At 40.5% G+C, this 26,608-nt stretch overlaps 1 protein-coding gene across 6 annotated transcripts in view; it reads right to left on the bottom strand.

The window, feature by feature from the left end:
* Nucleotides 1–26,608, bottom strand: part of adam12b (ADAM metallopeptidase domain 12b) — a 92,778-nt gene that overhangs the window by 9,737 nt on the left and 56,433 nt on the right. For 4 of the 6 annotated variants that reach the window (XR_013809460.1, XM_079688763.1, XM_079688765.1 and 1 more), the window contains 10 exons: nucleotides 18,864–19,041; nucleotides 14,761–14,850; nucleotides 13,453–13,648; nucleotides 13,229–13,337; nucleotides 12,410–12,608; nucleotides 8,314–8,391; nucleotides 4,827–4,935; nucleotides 4,373–4,559; nucleotides 3,165–3,273; nucleotides 490–741 (listed from right to left, as the gene is read on the bottom strand). Coding sequence is in view for 5 of the 6 variants with exons in the window: in XM_079688763.1 (XP_079544889.1) it covers nucleotides 490–741; nucleotides 3,165–3,273; nucleotides 4,373–4,559; nucleotides 4,827–4,935; nucleotides 8,314–8,391; nucleotides 12,410–12,608; nucleotides 13,229–13,337; nucleotides 13,453–13,648; nucleotides 14,761–14,850; nucleotides 18,864–19,041 (1,507 nt within the window). In the remaining variant the exon portion in view is untranslated. The remainder of the gene's footprint in view (nucleotides 1–489; nucleotides 742–3,164; nucleotides 3,274–4,372; nucleotides 4,560–4,826; nucleotides 4,936–8,313; nucleotides 8,392–12,409; nucleotides 12,609–13,228; nucleotides 13,338–13,452; nucleotides 13,649–14,760; nucleotides 14,851–18,863; nucleotides 19,042–26,608) is intronic. The other 2 variants (XM_079688764.1, XM_079688766.1) reach the window with 1 other exon arrangement.

Here is a 26,608-nt window from a genome sequence, read left to right as displayed (position 1 = left end):
AAATGTGAACATCTACAGTTCCATGAAATCACATGAAATGACTGCAAGACCCAGAGCAGTGAGATGTTTTATTATGAATATAACTTTTGAGTGCAATGCTTGTTTTGTAGCTGACTCATATCTTGGATGGCTGTCCTCAAACGCACCACCAAGGACTCATATTTCCAATGAGAAGTTACTTTGACATTTGGAAAGAAGAGGACTAAATGGTCACTGTGACCTTTGTCAAGACATTTTGAAGTCCTAGTAGGTTCATTTTTACACTTCATTGAAATGAAATTATATTAAAAGGTAGCCTAGAATTGACAGGAAATCGATGTAGAAAGTTGTGTTTTGGTTCATATATGGTACTTGAATTGATGGGTTATGTATGGTCCAGTAAAGCGGAGGTCTACACAGAAACGACCATTTAAAAATATTACAAGACAGTTTCTGATGAAGGTAAAGCTAAACAGACTTGGAATATATGAATACTTGAGTGAAACAAACCTGGTCTGCTCTGCAGGACGGCTGCTGGCGTGGCAGGCTGAGGAAAGGTGTCACTCGGGGGGGAGAGAGGGCCGTGTGGGCGGGCAGGACCCTGTGGTAGGCCGGCAGAGGAGGCAGGATGGGATGGCCCACGCTCAGGGACACCGGCATGGGCTGGCTGATGTGCAGCGGCTGGTAGAGGGGCAGTCTGCGCAGGCTGTGGGAGTGGAAGCTGTGGGGGGGGAGGAGAGGCTCCGCACTCAGGAGAGACGGCTGGAAAGAGGAGAGAGGAAGATAGGGGGGGTTCGTTTAGCATGAAACACTTGAAATAACTAAAGGACAAGTTAAACAAGAAAGTAGAAAGAAAGGGAGGTGATACAAAACTATTTTTGCTAGAAAGTTAGCAATAGGCGCTTTCACACCGCAGTACTTTTCCCACAAAGGTTCATGAGTTTCAGTTCATGGTTTCTTAGTTCATCAGAACTCTTTAGTTCTGATGAACTAAGTACAGATCGCGTTCACACCGGAATAAGTCCCTTGGGGTGGATTAGGCAAATGAAGCCGCTGACATCACTTCTTCTTCTTCTGCTTTGGGTTTACTGGGTTTGCTAGTTTAAAGCGATCAAGTCATATTACAGGAGAAAGGAAATACAGAAAAACTGCTGTTGAAAGAAAGACGGCCGGCAAAAATCACCGACTGTGTGAACGTGAAGCTTAATAGAATATCACCTCCCATCTTCAGAGCAATCTGACTATTATAACATTAGCGTTAAGAAAGCTTACTTAAATATCTGCCAGAACCGGATCAAAGTAACATTACGTACATTCCGCGGCATATCATATCACATCATAATCTATCATATATTTCCTTATCTGAGTCAGCTGAGCCGTATCTGGCCGTGCAACACTCACAGTGTCACATACTGTATGCAGAAGTATTATTTTAAGCAACACATTAAGTTGACGAAACACTCGAGACAAATGTAATTAAAGTCAGATCGTGTCTTAGACGGGGCAGTGATATCATGAACCTGTTAATGTACGCATTCAAACGCTTTATCTTTTACCAGCTGTATTCACCTTGCAGGTGCAGCTATGTGGCTTTGATCCTGGATAAAGTGTTTAAGTCATGGATGTTTAAAGTTTAACGTCTTCACATTTGTCTAATATTATAGTTCACTTTTCATTCAGGAAGTATGACGCGCTGCGCTGTCAGTAGTACGCTTCTCCATGTTTTTGATTGGTCGAATGCTCCAAATACCACCCCTTTCATGTGAACGCGCACCTAACTAGATAGGGTAAAGCTGGCTTGAGTGATCCACTTGATAACCAGCGTCGTAGGACCGCTTAGCGAGAGCGCATGTGTTTTGGATTAGGCCAACCGGCTAACTCAAACATATCCAGGTTAGGTTGAACCGGCTTCGTGGTACAGGCCTCTGGTCTATTCAGATTGTTTGTTACTGTTTTTGGGACCCTTTTCAGATCAGGTCTCTTAAAAAGAACCTAAACGTGTCCTATCGTGGTAGGTTATGGGACTGGTTTCAAAATGATCAAATATCTCTAAATTTAAAGAAGTCAAATTGGCCTCTTATAGACTTCATTTTGATTATAAGATGGAATAAACAAAAAACAACACTTTTTAATGTTCATTAACAATAAATGTGCTTGCCTTGCTTTCTGATAAGATAACTCAAAAGCTTTAAACTGAATTATTAAAGTTTAGTTCAGGCATTAAAAGTAAAACTCTGCTTCGGACATAAAACTCTCGTTAGTGTGAAAGAGCTGATGTCAGAATCAGCCATAAAACTGGGGAACAGTGTTATTAGAGATGACGCTCTGTAATAGTTGAAGCCAGAGTCTGACCACATGTCCTGACCAGCTGTTAGCCCCCCGCTCAGAACAAAACCAATAACCCCTAAAATGGCCAGAAAGGATTTGGCAGCTGGACAACAATCACACACTCGCACATGCACACACACAATGCAGATGTAGAAAAGAGAATGGCTGGAGCGGCACCATAATAAGGATGGACAGGCTGTTTCAAAAAGTCATTCTGGTTGACAGAATAATACACAACGTGAACTGGACGACGCTCTGCATTCAATTAGGATATAATTACACCTTTTTACACTGTTGCTACAGATACGGCATACTGCAAACACACACAAACACTCATGAATATAAATGCTTTTCTTTGTGTTACACACACACACATATTAATAATAGGTAATCTCCGGCTGTGCCGATCGTTTCCAACAAACAAATCAAAGCCTGCTTTCCTCCTCCGCCTAAATCAATCAGCTCTGCTCCCCCCTAATCATAAAGAATCTTTTTTTTATCACAAACAAATATTCAAAGGGCTCAAATAACAACCTCCTGAGTCTCACTTAAATAGTGCAATCTCTCAATTACATTTCCTTTGCATCCCCTCAACAAAAGCAGCGCAATTAATATTTCTCAGAGAGGTAGAGAGGGAGATAATAAAGTGAGCTTGCTTCAATTATCCAGCATTTATTTTTGTCAACAAGCCTGGAGACTTTAAACCGAGGCGTGGATGATAGTGAAGTGATTTTATAGTGTGATCAAGAAATCATTCCAATAGAATGGACCATGACAGACACACACATGGGTGTATATGAAAAGACATTATACACATTATTAATGCCGTGACAGATGTATTGCAGGGAGTGACTCACCTTATAAATGTTGGCTGCACAGGGTTTGGGTGGAGGCTTGCGTTTTGGGGTGGGTCTGTACATGGACTGAGTCCTCAAGGGGCTGGTGGGCCTGCTGGCCTCCAAAGATCTATACACACAAAACAAGAACGTAGGGTAACGTAGGTCCAATCTGTAGCTTTTTGTTTTTAACCAAATAGATATGCACTTAAAGTATTCCAATTTTGGAAATACTTAATTATCATATGCCTATTCGATTGAGTCTTACTATTATTGTCTATCTAAAAATGATGTATTTGTTTATTTTTTTGATTTGTACACAACTTCTTTTTATTTATTTTTTTATTTTTTATTTATTCTACTAAAATCATACAAAAACAAAAACGTATAATTCATACACACAAATGAACAAAATGAGTAGAAGCGGGAGGGCTGAAGCATAGCTTATGGGGAGTAGCCCTCCCGTGCATCATCATTAGCATCAATATAATAAAAATGGCATTTATTTCATCAAAAACGTATAGAAATTAAGGAGTACAAAGAAACAAAGAAAACCAATGAAAACTGGAAAAAAAACAAATAAATAAAACAAAAATTAGGGCAAGAAAAAAGTGAATACATATATAAGCAATACTGGGAATATCCAATACATGTTAGCTGGAGTAAACTGCAAATATAATGGTTTTTACTTTAGTTTTGAATTGTTGATGACTTCTAGTACTTGAACTACTGGTTCATGTATACATTTAACATAATGTTAAGGTGTGTGTATCATAATGTATAATATGCAGAGATCCCGGCTGTTAGTTGAATAGCCGGTCACTTTTATTATACTGAGCAGCAATTCATTACAATATAAAGTATTTTAATGTATTGTATGCTTTTTACAAGATGGTCTGAACGAGTCTCTCAATGTTTACTTTTGTGATACGAATGTTCTCAGGTGAATCCAAAAAATATAGGCTATTTCTCCCCCTGTGTTTAACATATCACTTAAATAAACAAGAAACTATGAGCTTCAGGTTTAGCCATATTTGATTGTGATGAGTGACGGTTACTTGTTTTTGTTGCCAGTGACAATCAAACGTGATGAAAACATTTAAATCAATGACTTATTGCATTAAAACTGGGTAGAAACGTCTCGTTAAAAACAAGATAGCAGGAATAAGAACTAAACTTCTGACAGAGCCACAATTTCTTATGTCATGTTTTGTGAAGAGTTGTGTCACCTGAGTTTCTCCAAGGTGCTCTTCTTATTGTTGAAGAGGAGCCGCAGCAGAGCCTTCCTCTTCACGAAGATGATGAGGGTGGTGACCAGCAGGCTGATCAGGGTCACCAGGATTGCCACAGTAATGACCACACTGTCAGCTGACGCCATATACGACAACACGCACATTAATACACACACACGCACATCTACAGCACAGAATGACAGGACATGAGGCAGAGACTGTTACAGTGAGGACACGGTCAGCAGCACAGTGTGTAAATCACATTTCTCTGTAATTCACTCAACTCAAACTCAATTCACTTCTCATTTAAAGCTACAGACTGAACTCAATGTAATGTATTTCTGCATGGAGGATGTTCTTGAAAAGTTACACTACTTATCCATCTAGGAGTGACTCTACAAGAAAGAGATGTCTACATGAGAGAGGATGGAAATGAAGTCGTGCACGCTACCTGCCACTCTCATCGGGCCGCTGTCGATGCTCCCACCGAAGCCGCCGTTGTCGCAGAACGGAGGCGCCCAGTGTGCTTCACAGTGACAGTTCATCTTGTTGTTGCACACCTGCAAACACGGGAGTTGCACAATATATAACATGAAATATTGATACTCCCTTTCTCCTGCACAAAGTAGTACTTAGAGGCATTTCTATTCCTACCAGCTAAACTCCAGATTTAAATGATGTATGGGAGCATCCAGAAATAACAACATGAAACCTGATTTGGTTTATTTTTCATACATACATAAAGCTCTCGCATTCGGTTAGCCAAAGTGATTTTTAATACGAGAGGACACTGTCTCCGCGTGTGTGTGTGTGTGTGTGTGTGTACTGAGAGTCATAATAGATCAAACATGTGCATGGGAGAGTCCATCCCGTAAAGCCTCAGGATTCCTGAGCACAAGTTGGATTCAGGAGGATTCCCTGGCGAGGTAACGCAGTCCAGCTGTCAGTGTGGCGGGAGGAGAGAGGGATGAAGGGAGGGAGGAGAGAGTGATGAAGGGAGGGAGGAGAGACGGAGTTGTGCAGATGTGGGATTTACATTAAACACAGGCGTGCAGTCAAGTGCCTTCCCTGCCTCCAGGCGACGGATACTTCTTCACACCGGGGCTAAGGGGCACTTGGGGGGGCGTAAAGAGATGTTTTCATTTGTGTATTAAGAGAAATGTGACGACAGCAAAGCAAATCTCTTTATGTTGCTACAAGGAAATGATCTGTCTCTATTGAATTAAGACTCAGGACACTAACTGTAAAATGAGAGTGGGCACATATTTCTTTAAAATCCTGTTGAGCTTAAGATGCATATTAATAAAAAGTGTGCAGTGACGGTTCATCTCCACTGTACGCTCATTTGAAGAAGTACTTTCACTATGTCTGATGTACCGTAATTTTCGGACTATAAGGCGCACCTGAATATAAGCCGCAGCAGCTAAATTGAATGATGTGTACATATATAAGCCGCACTGGACTATAAGCCGCAGGTGTTTTAATGTTTAATTAGCATATGTAAGGGTTCGTGCACAGAGGGGATTGTCGGGAAAGAGAGGGCTGTTTGAGGAAGCTCCCATTTATTAACATTTCAACAAACAAGTTGCATATTTGCACAACGTATTCAAGTGTTACCATTTAGTGCAATAGTAGCTACAGAACATGTGCTGTGTAAACTGTACTGTATCACATAGCGTTTCAGACACACAAACTTTTCAACTTTCAAACTTAAACGGTGCGCTCCCAGCGCACGTACCGGCAGTGATCGACAGCAGCGGTTTTCAACCAGTGGTACGGGGACAAACTGTCTCGCTCTCGTAATGTCTGTCTGTCTTGCTCTCGTTCTGTCTCTCGTACCACTCTCGGTTCCACTTTTACTTTTGCGCGCTACCTGTCTCGCTCTTTTCCGGCCTCCAGCTTTTCCTGCTGGAGCCCGCCGCTTAAAGGTGGGGGTCCGCGGACCGGCCATAGAGCCCATAGAGTTAAAGGTGGTGGACTGTAACCTGTAAAATCCATAGATTTAGGAGGTCCCCTCGTGGCTGTTAGGTGTAAAAATCCATAGATTAGCCGCACCGTTATATAAGCCGCAGCGTCGGAAAATGGGAAAAAAGGCGCGGCTTATAGTCCGAAAATTACGGTAATAGTATGCATTTTTCAACAATTGGATTAGACGCACACACTGGCTCTTCACTTCCTGAGCCTCAGTTTCTCATATCAGGAAAGATTGCACTTCACAAGTGTATACTCATTTGTGTTGAAGATGTCTGTATGGGTATATAAGGTATAGAAAAGCAACACATACATATAGACACCAATGTACCTGGAAAAGTCAATACATGCAGGGCGAGGTAAAGTGAGTTGTTTTGCAAGCTAACGCTATTCTTTAAACTCCCAGAGTAAAATCAGATAATCACTGCGTTTCCAGTCAGGTCTCGTACTGTGGGAGGTGTTTGGAGAAAATGGGAGACAAATTGATTTGGCAGATATGTCTGCATGGGGGAACATGCAGCTCAATTCTACACTCCTAATGGGAAACATTTCTCCATACTTTATTCTCTTGCAAAGTATTTTCAATGTGATTATTTGTTATTGCAGTGAGAATGTCAACTGGCAGCTGTGTTGTTGAGAATAACAAGTTTATTTTTATATTGACGGACTAAATTGGTACAGAGGTGTTTGTTCATTAAAGTAAGAAACAAGAAAAAGTTGTGGAATACACAAGTGTATATAATCTCTTTGCCGTATACGATCAGAGATAAGTGTGAGCTAAACTAGTCCCTGGTGGATTGGGAACTGGGAATCTGTAAACTAAACATAAAGTCACCCCCTGTTGAATTATTGATATGAAAAACTAAGAGAGAAAGGTGAGCATCTTCTTTACACTGCAACACAACTACAGTAGCACTGTGTTCTCTTGCTGCAAGGCTGCACTGTTTTCCTCTCACTGTACAGGGGGCAGATGATGGACAACATCTTAAGTAGACAGGGGTCGACATTAAGGGTAAAATGCCACTGGCCCTCCGGGAAGTAAGCCGCTGGTTCCCTCGTCAAAAAAGCAATGGGATTTCGCCACAGGGTTTTGGAAAATAGCTGGAAATAAGGTCTGTGGAAAACAAACCTGTTTGATAAATGCACGTTTTGTTCAGCCGGATAATCTCCACTTGTCTACCGTACTTTTATAATCTTCGAATCGTAAATCTAATCGATAGATTATATAAAGGGTTTTAGGACGCCAACTCCATCGATCAAGCTGGCTGAAACTTTCTCTACCTCTTCTTCTCATACTCCCTGTCACTCTCCTTTAACTGACTTTCTTTTATTTGAAGATAGTTTTTTGCCTGGCACTTGGCCGGTTACCGAATGGTTAGGTGGCGCGATAGTCTGTAGTGAAGGAGCGCGCTCCCGCTCACGGGAGCCTGCTCGCGCTGCGCAGCAGACAGCTGTTTGCTTTTCACCCAACAACGACAAGCGAGAAGCGACTCACGAAACGCTATGTTGTCGCGTTAATAAACGAAACAATTTAACAAAATTGCTAGTCAAAATACCAATACCACAGGAAAAATTTTTTTTGGTAAACAATATTTTTAGTGGCCCGAGTGGGCAAGTGGAAAGTACGTTATGCTGGCCCGGGGTGTCTAAATAGTGCTTCCGTGCCAGCGGGCCATTTATAATATCGAGCCCTGGTAGACCATAAATGATGCTGTTAAACCGGATTGATTTAACCTCAGTGGGAAAATGAAGATTGATCGCACCGAATGGGAGCATCTGCCATAACTCACAGGCTGCAGTGTAAATACACTGTTGCTCTGTATGCAGTCAGAGGGCGGCAAGACACTCTTAAGTCAATTGGTGGAAGTGACTAAATGAATACACACAGAGTCCTCCCAGAGCTGTTCAACATGCTACAGTGTATCATTTAACACTAAATATTGAACCAGCAGATCATTTGCACTCACCCCACGTCCATTGCACTTCCCAGAGCACTCGTGCACACCGAAGACACTGACATTCTGACACTGGCGATTCAGGCACACCTGTAAAGGGGAGAAATCATCAGGCGTTTAGTGAGAGAGATAATAATAAGGTTTAATACAGAAGAAGATGTTTTTACAGTTGGACCACATCTGTCGTGTATGTGCACATGATTTATACCTGCTCCATGTTCTCTACCGAATAGGAGAGTACAGTTGCTGATTGAGATGGAAAAAGACTTTAAAAACTATAAACAATATTACATTTTTTTTTTTTAATTGCCGCACGTTTCACAACCTTTAATGCAGATCAAGAGGTGAAGAATCTATAAACACAATATGCTGTGATTTCCCCGAAAACAAACAAGACTTCCATAATCAAGCTATTCCATCTCTTCTAATTGCCGCTGTGGTGTGGGCCATGTGCTGTGAACCTAATGGCCCGATTGTCATGGAAAATAGAAAACCTTTTTGAAAAGAACAAATGCCCGTGATGACAAAGACCCAGGCCAGCAACATTTCATGCTAATGTGTGGAGCTCAGTCACATGTTGCAGAGACAACAGACCCAAGCTAACATGGCAGACTGCCATTTTGCACAGAAAGCCCAAAGGTCTTTCAGCTCCAAGGGCAAGCCCCTTGAGATGACTGAAACGAGCGAGGACTTGTAGGACTCTGAGACAACACATTTTTGTTTCAGTCTGTAAATTGGTTATTTTTCTAGCATAACCCCGCTGCCATGTTTAAACAACGTAGGCAGACTGCTGGATGTTCGTGAGCGAACTCCAGAGCTGCGAGGGGTGTTGCAAATGCAATCATCCAGCTGTGAGAACTATAAAGGAGAAACCATGGGTATCTCTAAAGGAGCATGTGTCGACTGGATGGGCCTGGGACAAGTGTCAAAACTTGCATCATATTTTCTGTGTTTCAGGGAAACAGTGAGAAAGCACAATGTCTTGCACAACTGGATAGGAACAAATCCCATCAGGGAGTACCAGAGGGGCTGGGGCGGGGAAGATTCCTCAGACACAGAGTTATAATTCTGTAAGTTAACGGCCTTGATGTGTATGTAGCTGAAGAACATTTTAACTAGTACCATAGGGACAAGTAAAGATGTGAGTAAACAATGCAAATAACTGTAAGAAATAGCACTTTTGTATTATTGAATCTCTGGACACCAAAATATACTTTTGCGATAGAGGTCAATCAATCAATGTTTATTTATATAGCCCAATATCACAAATGTTACATTTGTCTCAGTGGACTTCACAGTTTGTACAGAATATCAGTATGACAATACGACACCCTCTGTCCTTAGACCCTCACATCGTACAAGTAGGGCTGCAACGATTAGTCGACATAATCGACAACGTCGATCATAAAAATTCGTCGACGCGGAATTTTAGTGTCGACGCGTCGTATAAAAACAATCAGAGAGCCGGTAACGTTAATTCAAAATTGCGCAAATGTTCATTTGTAACTGCAATGCACTACAGGAAGTGCTGGGGGCAGTATACTCTCCATTGTCTGCCATGACTGCATTCTGTACTAACAACAAAGAAGAAAGAATACGAACGATGGCGGAAAGGAGAGAGAATGAGGGTGATGAAGAGCTCAAAAAAGCGAGACCGAGAGTTTCAAAAGTGTGGGAGTATTTCACAGACGACAAGCCAAAGAAGTCAGTGAAATGCAGAATTTTTAAAGGGGAATTGGCATTCCACGGCAGCACTACAGTGATGCACGAGCATTTAAAACGCAAGCACCCTGGAACCGTGAGGACTGCTACTTTGGATCATGGGTAAGTTTGAGCAAGTTAGCCATAGTCATGTTTACGTTAGCTTACATGTTGGAAAACAGAACGTCTCATGGTTAATGCTTGCTAAGCAAACGCTATTTCAGTTATGTTGAGGCTGCGTGTCCACCAACGAGCTGCTAAACAGCGCCAAGCTTACAGCGTAGTAGAGCACACTAGAGCTTTATGGACGCTGTAATTAATTCCAAACTTAAAATAATAATTAACAAGGGTCTGCGAAATGACAAGAATAAAATGCGATTGAATTGATCCTGGGACTGGACAACAGGGTGACATTCACAGGTGTGCAGACTTGAGGTAAAACATGCACTGGAGCCCGGAAAAGGAGCCGTGCCCACAGGAAGCAGAGATGGAGGGTGTGACAGAAATAATCGTTAGATTAGTCGACTAATCGAAAAAATAATCGACCGATTAGTCGACTACCAAAATAATCGTTAGTTGCAGCCCTACGTACAAGGAAACACTTCCAGAGAAAACCCCACAGTTTAAAGGGGAAAATGGGAGGTGCTTTAAAATGTAATGTTCATCCATTTACTTATTGATAAAGCGGCAGAGAAATGTGGTAACAATGTCCGTATGAGCTGCATATTATATAAAGGAGGCAAGTGCTCCAGGCCAAACTCCTTTTCTGCCTCCTTCGTGGTGAAAGAAAGCCCTGATTTCAGCGCAGTGGTAAGAGAGATTTTGAGGGCAGCACAAAGTCGGGAGGCACACCTAATAAAATAACTGGTTGCCATGACGGTCTTGTCCAGCCCTCAGCATGATGTCTATATATATACGGATCAGTGGATTACCTCAGGAGTTAACTTTATTAGCCCCTCTGACTCTGCCTCGCCTCCTAACTGCAGTCCTCAGCACCCAAAGGAATACTAAGAGTAGTACTACACTAGGCTCACACAGTTGTCAGTCTTTTTGGGGTCTCTAGAGGACACATAATATAGCTCCATGCTGTGTTGCAGGGCAATAAACAACAAGGGAACAGCTCGTTCTAAAGCTATAGAAAGAATTTGTAAATTACAGTAGTGAATAAATAGAGAATAGCAAGCATGACCTTTAGAAGCAGCTTATACAGCACATTACTGTTGTATATACTACCTATGATTTCATTTAGTTTTATAAATACTTGTGCATAGTTGAGACACAGGAATAGAAAATGACGGTAACACTTTAGATACACATATTCACCATCAATTACCGTAATTTTCGGACTATAAGCCGCGCCTTTTTTCCCATTTTACGACCCTGCGGCTTATATAACGGTGCGGCTAATCTATGGATTTTTACAGCTAACGGCCACTAGGGGACCTCCTAAATCTATGGATTTTACAGGTTACAGTCCACCACCTTTAACTCTATGGGCTCTATGGCCGCTCCGCGCCCCCCACCTTTAAGCGGCGTGCTCCAGCAGGAAAAGCTGGAGGCCGGAAAACAGTGAGACAGGTAGCGCACAAAAGTAAAAGTGGAACCGAGAGTGGTACGAGAGACAGAACGAGAGCAAGACAGACAGACATTACGAGAGCGAGACAGTTTGTCCCCGTACCACTGGTTGAAAACCACTGCTGTAGATCACTGCCGGTACGTGCGCTGGGAGCGCACCGTTTAAGTTTGAAAGTTGAAAAGTTTGTGTGTCTGAAACGCTATGTGATACAGTACAGTTTACACAGCACAGTACATGTTCTGTAGCTACTATTGCACTAAATGCTAACACTTGAATACGTTATGCAAATATGCAACTTGTTTGAGGAAGCTCTCATTTATTAACATTTCAACAAACAGCCATCTCTTTCCCGACAATCCCCTCTGTGCACGAACCCTTACATATGGTAATTAAACATTAAAACACCTGCGGCTTAGAGTCCAGTGCGGCTTATATATGTACACATCATTCAATTTAGCTGCTGCGGCTTATATTCAGGTTCGCCTTATAGTCTTAAAATGATGGTAGTTGTTAATTAACATTTAACACGCATATTAGAGCCAAACTAATTGCTTATTAGTGAACATGTTCTGAGTTAGAAATACCTAATTTTAAGTTATTTTGACACAATGAACACTTGTAGTTTCATGTCTTGTTACATAAGAATAGAACATATTTGTTAGGTGTTATTATGGGAGAATTACTATTGTTGTGGTACTACTGCCTTATTAGGCCCATATTGAGCATATTAAGACCAGAACTCATGTTCAACAACACCCTTACTTACAATAAAAAAGCACTAACTGGAGGGTTGTTAAGGAAAAACTCTTAACTAATGGAGTGATCACTCACCATGCCGTCTCCACACTTCGTGCCAGCCAGCACCAGCCCAGGGTCAGGCATGTCATCGCCCAGATACACATGCGTTCCTCGACAAAGAATTCGGCCTCCTTCTTGCAGCGGGATATTTGTTTCAATAGAAACAGCATTTGTTCCGATCACTGGCCGGTTGGCTCCTCCCTGGCACTGAATCTTTCCACACTTTGCATCCCTGAATACAACACACAGAAACACATGCGTTGTCAAAAACATTAAAGACACATAGTTAAGCTGCTTAATAGGGCTGCTCAATTAATCATATTTTTTTCTCCAATAAATGTATGTTTTCAAAGTAAATGGATAATCGTTTTTAATAATCATGATATCAATTATTGACCCAAGTAATCGAGATTATGATTTTTGCCATAATCGAGCAGCCCTACTGCTTAATCAATAAAGCATTAAGCCCTGTCAATCAAACACAAGGAGAAGTAAATGCAGAAACAGATGAAAGACTGCTGAAGAGAGCCGCAGTGCTTCAGTCCTACGGTCGTTAAAGCAATTACATCAATTAACAAAGCGCTTGAATACAGAATTCACCCAAAGATCTTTGGAACAATTATGTTAAAAGAATAGCTTGAAATGATTCATGAATACTTTCATAGACCGTAATTAGCTGCCATCTTCCTCAAATTAAATGTTTTCACCCGTGTAAACTTTAGTTTGAAGATCACACGTCAGATTCCACCACATACTGAAGATTTCTAATGACACCACTTAAGCTAATCAGCTTTGTTTTGCACAGTCATTTCTCCGTACCTCTACCACATCGGTGCAGCTGCAGAAACTTACCTCGCATCACATTTGGCAAAGGAGCCTTTGGAATCCTTCCCACAATTCCCGTAAGGATCTCCTGCAGAGTTGACTCGCTGGAAGCAAATCCCAGGGGCAGGTTTGGCTCCTTCGCACAAAGACAAACAAGCAAAATGCTAAACATAACGACCAAATTGAAGTGAACGATTTCCCTAATGACAGTAAAGAGGATGAACACAGCTGATCAGGAGCCATTTATCTACCTGGCCCCCACAGGGTGATGCATTGCTGCTCATGCGTCTGGCAGATGCCGTTGTAGCAGTAGCCTTCAACGCTGTAGCAGGCGTGCCCGTCATGCAGATAGACGTTGGCTGGACAGTGAGGGTTGGCACCGGTACAGAACTCTGGCAGGTCACAGGAGTTACTGGACTCTCGACACATGGTGCCAGCCGGTTTCAGCTGTGAACGCATACGGTACAGCACAGTGAGCCATTTCAGGAATAGTATATGCAGAATTGATGACCATCTATCTGTTAAAGTCAATGCTTTTGGTGAAATGTTCAGTTTTTCTGACATATTTAAAGCATCAGGTTTTACTAGGCCCATTATCTTTGGGTTAGCACTGCAGCTGTCTTGTTATCCTTCACATTTTTCCTTGACCTCATGATGATTTCCATTTAGGTAGGACAAATTGATTAGTAAAAAACTCCACAAAGTACAGTTGAGGCTAATTGGAAAAATTATAATTTTTACCTGACTATTGCCTCGTGACACAGAGGGGGAAAAAAAACACTTTTTAAAGTTAACAAAGAGCGTCTAACGCAGAAGAACATTTAATATAAAGGATCTGTCTGGGTTACATAAAAACGAGAAAAGGGCTTGGAGGTTTCATTCAATTATGAGAATGAATGTAAAAGGTACTCTTATGTCCAAAATAAGCAATACATAGATCTGCAGATAAAAACACCAAGGAAATGGGGCCATAGTGTAAAGTAGAATATCTTTTTAATATTGTATTCTTTGTTATGATTTAAAATGTGTTTCAATGTAAAGCAAAAAGAAGGACTTATTTGGAGACATGTTCGAGGACATAATGAAAAGACTAAATGTAATGAATTAACCTCAAACAAATGTTCCTTTTCAATGAAAGAACACACATCTAAAGTACTCAGTAAAAAGATGTTCATGCCAAAGTGGAAAACCACGGATAACTTTCCGCTTTTCAACTTGAGAACTTATCCATAACTGAAATCAGCCTTCAGGTAAAATATACAAAGATGGAATGAACTGACCTGAGATATTAAATCATACACAAGGGCACACTATTATGACTCCTAATAACCTCGAAGAGAGAAATAAAAGAGAAAGTTCTGAGTCTTGGCGCTTGAGTTCTGAATTGAAAAATGTTCATCTCCGCAAAGTACTGCTTTTTGTAATGTTCATAGAAGCATCGAAAATGCAATTTCAGAACCTTTACAGCAAGGAGAATGGCAGGAAGGCTTTTTAAATGTAAAGAGGAGTTCCAAAGTAGAAGGGGGGATGAATAAGATGACCTGAGTAAGAACTCTTACCCTGCAGTCTTCACAGCACTGTCCGTGGGCGCACACAGCGTCTCCCTTGAGGGTGCACGTGGTGGCGTTGCAGCATGGGTTCATACATTCCTGGGATATGGGGAAGAAAATAAAAACGTTTAACATCATGTGGACGTGATCTTTGTTCTCTCAGCTGCTCCCGGTCAGATCAAGACTTCCAGGTCAGGGGGGCGGACTTCCTGTCAGGGGATTCCCACTTCTCTGACCTGGAGAACTTTGAATGGATGTATTACATGTATTAACTCAAACTCATATGTTCTTGATTTGGGAATGGTGTGTTTGACAGGATGACCTGGGTAGGGTCAAAACGTGGGTGAGGTGAAACAAGAGATATAAGTAGCAGTTGGGAGGGTGTGTGTTTAGATCTTCAACTGAGATTTGATGTATATAAATAATAGACTATTTGGCTATCATGGAAAGGAGCAGGAGTGGATCTTGAGTTTTTAAGAGACGAAGATTGTAGCCACTTCACCACAATGACAGGATCAGAGTGCTGCCGGCAGAAACCGACAACAAGAAGAGAGAGGAGACATGAGGGGAAAGAGAAGTAATGCTGTAAAGACTTCAGGGACGGTGTTGCAATGTTAATCTTCTATTGAATGCCAAGACACATCAGCTTTGTTTTCCAAGTAGTGTCACGCGTCGCACGCAGGAAACTACTCCCACTATCGTTTATCCCTTCTCAACGTGGCTGTTTCGCTTGTGGGGCTCCAAGGTAAAGAAGAGATTTGATGAGGTCTGGGAACTGGAGGCAGCCGGCTTGTCGGACGTCTAATTTTCAGTTGGTGTGCGGTTTTACGAGCCTGGCTGTTTACTTCATGGCCCTGATGTAAGCCTATTGTTTAGAGAGGGGAGAAACGGTGGCTTTCATCTCTTGGTCTATGTGGGCCAGCGGATAAAACAAGCAGGCCCTTTGTGGTGACATCATGGAGGGGCAAACTGGCTGAGATGGAGTTAACAAATGTTAATCATACAGTTTGTTCGTTGGTGGTAAAACACCATGACTCCACTAAAACACTACCTACAGTGGCCTGTAAATAAAGAAGTGCTTAGTCGCAACACCAAAGAAGCAAACACGCTGTTGAGTCATTTGAAAGACTTGGATCAGCAAAATGACGAACTTAAGTACCCATTTAAAACATTTATTCTTTTCAATAAACAAAGCTGTCTTTAATCCTGGTTAGGAATCACATGTCGAGCTCTGATGTTAACAGATGCATTATGAAGCCTTTTCTCTTTTCTCCTCAATAGATATCATGTTAGCGTGCTCATTATAGCCGGCGCTTACCGTTAAAGAACACATGCAAAGATAGTTTCTTGAGGAAAGAGACATCACTCTGTAACACCAAAATGTGTCTATCAAATACATATTGTAAGTTAACCCACACTATTACCTCCAGTATTTGAAGAAAACAGCTTGTAGAGAATATGTTGTAAAGTCGATCAGGCTATTTCATTTATCACACAGATATTTGATTATTTAATATCTTAAGCTGACCTTATTTTTAAGATTGAAGATACAGACATTGTTTCATTACATTACATTTAGTTGACGCTTTTATCCAAAGCGACTGACAATAATTGCATTCGACCAAGAAGATACAAACTTATAGAAAACAGAATCATAGAAGTACATCAGGTTTCATAGAGCCAAACCATTTTAAGTGCTACTCAACTGGCTTTAGATAAGCCAGTCCTTTATTAGTATATAATGCTTAGTTAGTATATGAGTGCTTAGTTAGTATATGAGTGCTTAGTTAGTATGTAAGTGCTTAATTAGTATGAGTGCTTAGTTAGTATATGAGTGCTTAGTTAGTATATGAGTGCTTAATTAGTATATGAGTGCTTAGTTAGTATATGAGTGCTTAGTTAGTATATGAGTGCTTAATTAGTATATGAGTGCTTAATTAGTATATGAGTGCTTAGTTAGTATATGAGTGCTTAGTTAGTATATGAGTGCTTAGTTAGTATATGAGTGCTTAATTAGTATATAAGTGCTTAGTTAGTATGTAAGTGCTTAGTTAGTATATGAGTGCTTAATTAGTATATGAGTGCTTAGTTAGTATATGAGTGCTTAGTTAGTATGTGAGTGCTTAGTTAGTATATGAGTGCTTAATTAGTATATGAGTGCTTAGTTAGTATATGAGTGCTTAGTTAGTATGTGAGTGCTTAGTTAGTATATGAGTGCTTAATTAGTATATGAGTGCTTAATTAGTATATGAGTGCTTAGTTAGTATATGAGTGCTTAGTTAGTATATGAGTGCTTAGTTAGTATATGAGTGCTTAATTAGTATATAAGTGCTTAGTTAGTATGTAAGTGCTTAGTTAGTATATGAGTGCTTAATTAGTATATGAGTGCTTAGTTAGTATATGAGTGCTTAGTTAGTATGTGAGTGCTTAGTTAGTATATGAGTGCTTAATTAGTATATGAGTGCTTAGTTAGTATATGAGTGCTTAGTTAGTATGTGAGTGCTTAGTTAGTATATGAGTGCTTAGTTAGTATGAGTGCTTAATTAGTATATAAGTGCTTAGTTAGTATGTAAGTGCTTAGTTAGTATATGAGTGCTTAATTAGTATATGAGTGCTTAGTTAGTATATGAGTGCTTAGTTAGTATGTGAGTGCTTAGTTAGTATATGAGTGCTTAGTTAGTATATGAGTGCTTAATTAGTATATAAGTGCTTAGTTAGTATATGAGTGCTTAGTTAGTATATAAGTGCTTAGTTAGTATATAAGTGCTTAGTTAGTATATGAGTGCTTAATTAGTATATAAGTGCTTAGTTAGTATATGAGTGCTTAGTTAGTATATGAGTGCTTAGTTAGTATATGAGTGCTTAGTTAGTATATGAGTGCTTAATTAGTATATGAGTGCTTAGTTAGTATATGAGTGCTTAGTTAGTATATGAGTGCTTAGTTAGTATATGAGTGCTTAATTAGTATATGAGTGCTTAGTTAGTATATGAGTGCTTAGTTAGTATATGAGTGCTTAGTTAGTATATGAGTGCTTAGTTAGTATATGAGTGATTAGTTAGTATATGAGTGCTTAATTAGTATATGAGTGCTTAGTTAGTATATGAGTGCTTAGTTAGTATATGAGTGCTTAATTAGTATATGAGTGCTTAATTAGTATATGAGTGCTTAGTTAGTATATACTTTTTTTTCTTTTTAGTTTCACCACCTTACATTCTCCAGCAAAACCTTGAGATATTTTAATGAATGAATATTAATGTTTATGTATCATCAAATCTCCACATCGCTGAAACTGAGTAATACCTGCTTCCCACATATGACTAAGTTCACTTCCCATGGTGCCTTGCAGTGTGTGTGAGGCAGAAACAAAGGGGGTGGACACATGCATCATACATGCCTTTGCAAAGCCAAAGAAAGCTTATTTCAGCTTTGTTTGTTTCCTTTGCCACAGTTGGACAGTGGTTTGAGTAATGGGCCTTCAACCGGGACATGAAGTCCTCCTGGCAGCCTGTCAGGGCACCGCTCAGCACATGTGGGACACTGAGGGAAGGTGTGATGTAAATAAAACACTTATATATCGGGTGATTTGCTCAGCTTTTAGTCTTTTTTTTTTTTTTTTAAAGTGGGTTCCGATGCTTTTAAGCCCCAAACAAAATGTCAATGTCAACAGAAAGTTTGACCTGATATTTGTTGTGTTCGGTCGGGGGGTCTGAGGGAGCTCTCGAGACTTTCAGTGTTCTGGATGATTGCTTAGAGAACTGTTATTTGCTGTGCACCATAGGCTTTGTAATGGCAGTATAAAGTCAGAAAAGCATGTGGTACCAGTATTTCCCTTGTGTTTAAGTGTTCATATATTTAAATGGGCATTTTACAATAATTAGACATGAAAATCAGATTTGTTGTTGGACATTTTTGGGAAAGGACCACCTATGGAATCTTTCTGAATCATATTAACAACACTTCTTAAATCACCAAAGAGTAGAATATTGATTTTCTGAATTGCTTTTTGTGATCTAATATTTGTATACAGCAAATACAATCAGTGCTACACACTTGAAGTTACAGACTGATGGACTAAGCAAGTCAGGACAAAGATGTCTGGTCTCCATCTTACCTCCGGCTCCCCACAGTCGCACTCTTCTCCCTCCTCCACGTAGCCGTTGCCACACTTTTGTCCACCGTAGAGCACCTTGACCTCGGGCATGTTGTCCAGACACATGCCCACACCTTTCTCCAGACTGGCAGCAAGGTCTTTCTTACTGCATGTACTGAACACCGTTGGAAAAGGATGCCTACAAGAAAAGTGGAAAAACAAAGTTGACAGAAATTAAGAGACACAGCTTTCATGTCTTTATGGATTTCATGACATATCAATGTCACAGATTTGCCCTAGACACAGAAGAAGGATCACTCGCAAAACGATCTGTAATAAAAGTGGATTCAAGCGTTCAGCTGAGCCAGTACATGAGCAGAGCTGCCACTGGTTCCTGTGTTCAATATTAGTATTTAATAGGGCTTTTCACACAAATGTAATGGTCTACTGACATGGTACAGTATATGCTCCGGGTCAATAGATTTTCAATCCTACTCAATTCATAAACGTGCCATCAAATATCCAGAGAAACATTATCTCTGGTACTTACATTTTCAAGAGGCACATCCTGGCAGCACACGGACAATTTAAGCCGCTGACTGGAAGGAAGCGTGTGAGGAGGCGTTTGTTGGACGTGGATCACTTGTGTGTGTGCGAGCACATGTGTGTAGGTGGAACATTGATAAAAAAGCAAGACTGAAACCACTTCATTTCTAACACATTAATTTCCCTCCCTGGTATCGCTTACCTGAAGGGCTGACTAATGTCTAATTTAGTGAGGAAAGAAATTGGATTTGGTATTGAAAATGGGAAAATGTTATGACTTGTAAAGATGAAACTGTGTGATAGGCCAATAACAGCTGTGAAGCCCGGGGGAATGGCCCTCCTGCTCGAGTGAGCTTCTGCAAGTCTAGGAACCAAGGACCAGAAATAAATAGGCAGAGATGGAGAGAGAAACACAAATAATATGGAGATGTGTCGGAGAAAAGAACAGAATAATAATACAGAGCGGGGACAGGAACAGAGGAAGAGACTGAGGCATGAGCAAAGGGATGGAAAAGCATCTATGCAGAACAAATATAAGGACTACAATCATAAATAGGAAAAAAACATTTCAGATATTGTGTTGCTTAACCAGTTACAAATAGCAGTTTTATTCAAATTATTTCTAAGAAAGTGGTTGATTTGGGTTCATTCTAGCACACTGAATGAACAATGTAACTTTTAAAACTTTTGCTTAACCCTCTGAGGACTTTGTCCCCGCTTCGACGCCTCAAAATCAAATGAATACTTTGTATGACATTGTTTTATATGTTAAATACAGTTTGTCCATTTTGTTTGCTTTTAAAAGGTTTCGAAACTTGAATGTTTTGGCATTGCCTTTAACAATAAACTCAACACACTGGAGGTATAATAAAAAAAAATGCCACAGGACATACTCAACTACAACACACAATAAAATAGGAATTCAACCATCTCTCTACCTTGTGCTTCATGCCGGCTAACTAAAAAGCAGCATCACAAAGGAACTGACACAGAAAGCAGGCTTTAGGGTGCAACATGAGTATCTCACAGCTACCACAGCCATAATGGGACTGAGCTTAGTTTCAAAAGTAGGATGTGGAGTGTTAGACAGCTATGGCTGGTGTTGGCAGACATGGCACAGCGAGAGGCGGCTGGCATCTGATACTTGAAAAGCTCGACTTCAGACAGAAATATGTCATACACGTACTTATGCAGCAAAAGACCAACTGGGGTCCTGAAACGCAACAGGGCGTGGAGACTGTCTGCAGAGCTCGCGGCTTGACAAGGCAGATTTGTGAAAACTCAACATTACACAGAATATGTTATGTGGAGCCTGGCGTTGGACAGAGGGGAACATTAGTGTGTGATGCTTTGCCTAAGGGGGATTTGGCTGATGTAACTGCATGGTTATTTCACTGTTGTTAGTTGACTATAGTGGAGCTCCTCCAGAGGGGACTGGAGACAACGTTAGAGGCATTTAATGCAAAGACATTAGCTTTTTCCCAACGAGAGCACATATCCAGAGAATATTTAACACAGAAAACCTCCTCTTCTAACGCCCACCCTGGGGTGAAAGTGTTGGGTCTTCACTCACACCTTTATGTGTCAGCTGCTTTCATCTGTCACTGACCAGAAGCCAATCCTCCTGCCCTCGTCTGCTCCTTTGATCCGCCTCTTTGGGTTTTTGACCACCGTTACACAAACAGAATGAGAGCTTTGCTACCCTGTGCGTTGACACCCATGCAGAAAGATCAAGACTAAACCATGCACATCTAACCAAGTCCCTTTCAAATAGCATGGACTGTCACTGATAACAAAACACAGGCATGCCTTGGGATCTGCACGAAGGGCTGAAATGTGTCTGTTCTCAATAAACTGGCATTAATGTTCAAAGTTCTGTGGAGATTTCTTTACTGAGAGAAAAGTGGTTTCTTTAGACCAAGTTAGACCCTAATGGAAAGTCTTATGATGATACATAAGATAAATGTATGTTAGAATCAACAGATTATTACAAAGCGCTCTTGCTTTGGGATAACTCATTTGTGTGGACTGTACACTGATTTATCTTCTAAAACACTGACCGTCTCTGACAAAAACACACTTTCTCTTCAGGGTTAACCTTTCTCTGCATATGTTGACTATCAATAAAATACTGTATTGTACAGCCCTCCTATTGGTTCCATGATTTAAAATAATGACAATATATACTGGTAAATGCCAAGGTCGAGTGAAGCCGAGACACAAAACCATAAAAAGTAATGCAACATTACTGATTGGATTTGGAACGAGGGTAATGACATTTAAAGCCAATTAAACACAGCTATCTACAGGTGAGCCATTAGGACGTGCTCTGTCATTTATATGCTGCGACGATTTAAAACAGAGGGCGCCTCGAGCGGCCGCGGTGGGAGCCAGGAAAATCCTTCCGAATGATCTATGTTTAAATAATGTCCAATGTGGCCAGTTACTGTGTATGAACAGGGCTTTGATAATTGCAGCTGACATCCCTCCGGGTAACAGGTGCCCGCTCCGTCCTGGTAATAAATTCAGTTTCTGCCTCATACGGTGTCCAGGGATGATACAGGAATGTGTTGCTTCTCCATCACTCGCTGCCTAATGCAGGTTTTTAGGAGAAAGAGCAGATACGACGACGAGAGGCTAACTGTCCTGAAACTGATGAGAACAAATGCTTTGCAAGTGTTTTTGTGCCATTTGCTGAATGGCTGTATCTTTTATTTGGAGGATCGGAATACATTTAAATGAGCGGGAAAAGACAATATTGAATAAGAGTTAATTAGGTATGCAATGCAGATGCTGATTGTGGAAGAATGGGGAGTGTTTAAGAGCAATAAGCAATGCAGCTGTTAAACTGTGATATTTCATAAAACTGCCAAAACTGATCTTACCTTGGCAGAAAAATGTGTCTTTAATCATTTTAAGAAACTTTTTTAGGGTCTTAAATGTTTATTTTATGTATGCCCGCAGTTCAATTGTGACAACCTTTTTTCTACACATAGATATATTTGAGTGCCGTGTTTTAAAGCAAAACTTCTGACTAAATATATAGAAAACCCCCAAAAACAACAACCATGTTCCCACCACCACGATAGGAAGTCACATTACAGCTAAAAACCCACAGAGAGACACACAATAAATCAGAATTAAAAATGTAGAAAAAGCTAAAATGTACAGATCTCAGTCTTCATTAGACCCATAAAGAAGGTGTGTGTTATTACAGCTGAGACCACACAGCTGCTCCACTGTTCAGGAAATTAGCGGAGCACAGAGTGTAGGTTTCCCTGGATAATATTAGCATAAAGCCCCGCTCCATGCAGGTGAAGTTTGCTGGGGTGGAACACATTTCCCTGCACACAACCGTTAAACTAAATCCAATTAGTCAGCTCCTTTCTGACTGGGAATAATGTTTGGAAGGCAAATATGTCGTTCACACTGAGAATAAAACACTGTTCATTATAATCTCGTGTATGCTTTACAGCCTTAAACATCTGTTATACTGTAAACGTTTTTTTAATTGTCATTTATACTTTCCTAAGACGACATGAAGTAACTTTAGTTTGTGGGCAAAAAGACTCCACAGGCTCCCTTTAAGCCTAACCCTTTTTTGAAAGTCAACAGACAAGGCAACACCGGAGGGGCAAATACCTGTTTTTCTTGCCTCTTCAAACATCACTGAACGCAATTTGGAACAGAAGTAATTCTCTTTTGCTTCTCTTATTCTTATGGCCAGTAAGAAAGCAGAGCAGATGAAGTTAGATGTATGAACGCACATATTTCCTCTGATGGTATTGTTTTGGAAATCCATTAGCACCCAGAAATAAAACACACAAAGCTTTTAAAGAGTTTAAGCAATGATATAATGAAGTAATATAATGCTATAATGCATTCCGTAGATGTGGATAATTTACCTCAAAACAGAAATTAGGGAAGAATGAACAATCTCTCAAATGAGTTAGAAAAGTAATTCAGTATGTTTACTAAAAACAAAGCTCTAATTGTTTCTGTAGACTGGATGTTTAGTTGGCATTAGGTTCTCCACCAACCATAACAAAGGTTATGTTTGCATTCAGTGTTAATCAAAGCTTCCGGTCTCTTTCTTCCCTGTCGTTGTGGCTGCTTCATCTTGACACACACACACTTTGATTTTGACACTAAATGTACTGTGGACAACTCTAAATCAGATTTTGACAAAAGTAGAACTGTGGATAGGATCCTTGAACAAGAAAAAAAAGGAAATGAAATAAACAAAACCATTGAAAAGCAGAAGAAATAACTCGAGCCTTGGAAAATATAACCTGTTAGCACAAAGTGAAATGGGCTGCTAATAAAGAGTTTAAGGGAAGCTCAAGACTCACCCTGCCTCCTACATGCCCCCATCTTCTAAATCCTAAACCGCCTGTTTGTCATTCAGCCTTCCTGTAATAATAATCTACCAAAGCCCTCACATTATACAGAGATACAGTCTCTTGTGTGCCAAGGAGCTTTGCCCAGATCTAGAGCCATATTTGCAGTACAGATGATTCCCGTCAGTTTGATCATCTGTACACGTGAGGCCAGAGGGTTCAGAGGAGGAGGAACACACACATTGGTCACATGAGGGCTCTTCTATTCTCAGTCTCTCTGACTGACATCAAGCTGTCTCTACCGCTCTCTAAGCTGCTCTACTGACTGACATGCATTTAGTCCAAGCTAAGCAGGAGAGACATGTCTGACCTTTTGGTAAATGTTAGGCTGCAACACTGGCAGGAGCCTTTGGTGATTAAATATGATGAAAAACAGAAGCAAAACACATGCTTCATTTACTGAGAACATTTACCCACCAGCAAGCTAGCTTTCTGTTTTCCTCCTCTCCTCTGCAGAATGTCTTCAGATAATGACATTACGTACCTTTTCACCTCAATTGCACTGTCAATTCGGCAGAGGAAAAACAACAAACGCAAGCTATTTCATACTGTGTTGACAAACAATTCACCTCCTTGGCCTCAAGGTCCATCCCCGGCTGCCTGTTGGGTTTCACCTCTCTCCCAGGTAACACGTATAAACACAAGTAAATACGTTTGAGCTTTCTCCCCACGTTCACCTGACGCAACTCTTAGCTCAACTTCTAAAAGACATCCCCACTTCAATAGGTCCAACTTTGTTTCGCTCATCCATCCCTCAAATGTTCATTCTTTGTTATGACACAAATCTCTCGTGGCCATACTTCAGGGCTCGTACGCCTTCCATAGACGTCCGTGTGTACCCAAACAATTACTTCATTGTCATCTTCCTGTTTGTCTCCTACTTCAACCTCCTTGTGTTTCTCCCTCTGCTTTACTACGGAGGGGGATACAAGAGAAAAATAAGGAGTGCTTCCTTGCTCCGCGTGTGCATCCAGGCATAAAGCCCCTCTCTGCGGATCCCTCTCCGTGTGCCCTGGCTTTGATTGCAGCTGGCAGCGTCACTGATAATCTCGTCATTTAGATGCAACCTGTCCTCTCCTCCATTAGCAAGTCTAAGATGGGAATATTCCAAACGCATAGTCAAATGAACTGCACTGCTTTACAAAGATGTGTTTTATTATTCAGGAGGCATCTCGGCATAGGGTCAGAGGAGGTTGCTAGTATATATACAAAATGAACTATACTGTGATGAGAAAATGAGTTCGAGATAGGTTTGTAACATTTTTGGGATTTGTCAACAGGAAACGGTGAAGTCGGGCAGACAGTTCAGGAAATTCAATTAGGGAGATAACCAGCTAAAGTCAACTTGGGTAAAGTCATTTTAATCTTTCAAGCTGCACATGTTCCCACGACAAACTTCTGATATCATCTAGACAACAACATTGTCTAGACAACACAGTGGATATCAAACATCAAAACAAACAAACGCATGATCATTATTATAAAAGCAATATAAGTCTAACTTTTGGAAAAGGTCAAATAAGCTATTATTACAATATTGCAAAGCATTATGGGAAGAACGGCCTTGTTTTATTCATCAGGCATATCCAGAGCGACGTAACCACTCATTTGCAGTTGTGTTTGGGGCCAACTGACGAATGTAAGTCCAATATTCACTTTTCTTTAAGCTCTGTTTTAATCTTAACCGACTCGTGAAGTAATGATCCTTCTCTTTAGCTGTTTAATGCTCTAGTTGCCTGTTGGTGCTGAACAGGTGCCAGCTTTTTGTAAGGAAAACAGGTGCCTGAAATAATGAAAGCTGTTATGGAGCGCTAGAGCTAAATGATCAGCAGAGACGCTTAAATAGTTCATAGATTCACGGTTCAACATGTTGCCAAAGGACTAAAGTAAAACATTAGCTGCTAGCTAACAACACATTGTACAAAAAACTATATAAAATAGGGACCAAGTTCACATTACACATATTCTTCAAACAAAATGCGTCAATCCAATAATCTAGTTGGCACACATGGAAGCTGTGATCCTATACGATTGCTTTCTTTGTATCATGTTGATTCTTTATATAGTGATTGTATTGTGTTGGTTGTTCTTTACACACAACATCGATTGCATCTATGTTCATTTGCTCTTCCTTAGGTTTCTTTCATGTTTTCCTAACTCTCATCAGTTTTGAGGGTCTAAGGACACAGAGAGTTGTATGTATGCCTCACTGATTGAAAAGCACCATTAGGGAAACTAGATTTGTAATATTGGGATATATAAAATAAATTGAATCGACTAGGATTCTTTGAAAGATCAACCCCATCATAAAAGTCAATGAGTACCAACTTTCAGCAAGCAATGGTCGATGCACAGATAAAATATTGATAATTAAAAAGAAGGAGAACATTGCCAGGGAAAATGTCAGCATCCCACTGTGTATTGATTTAAAACTCTTCTGAGCAAATGGAGGAGCGAGTTTCAGAAAGTAAAGGTCGTCCCTCTCAACTTTTAATGTGCCTGATCTGATAATTAGATTGCAGTATGCACTGGGCTTTGTAAACAAACTCTGGTGTAAATAATGGAATAACAAGGTGACTAACTTCCACCCATTTAGATCATGTAGTTCATTATAATTTAAAATCTTTGAGCAGTCATCATGTCATTACGCTGAGTGCATATGTAAAAACCGCAGTGCATAAATCCAGTGGTGTTATTTGCTGAAATAAATGTTGTATTAGGAGACGAGCAGGATGAGCTCACTGTTGCCAGCAGCTGCACTGACATGCACTCTTTTAGAAAGCCCCTCCCCTCCCTCTTTTCTATTTGTGTAGTAAAAGG

The sequence above is a fragment of the Notothenia rossii genome (genome assembly GCF_949606895.1).
Source record: "Notothenia rossii genome assembly, chromosome: 6".
In the NCBI taxonomy this organism is placed as follows: Eukaryota; Metazoa; Chordata; class Actinopteri; order Perciformes; family Nototheniidae; genus Notothenia; species Notothenia rossii.
The sequence above is the reverse complement of the archived record's forward strand: the minus strand, read 5'-3'. Positions and strand labels throughout refer to the sequence as shown.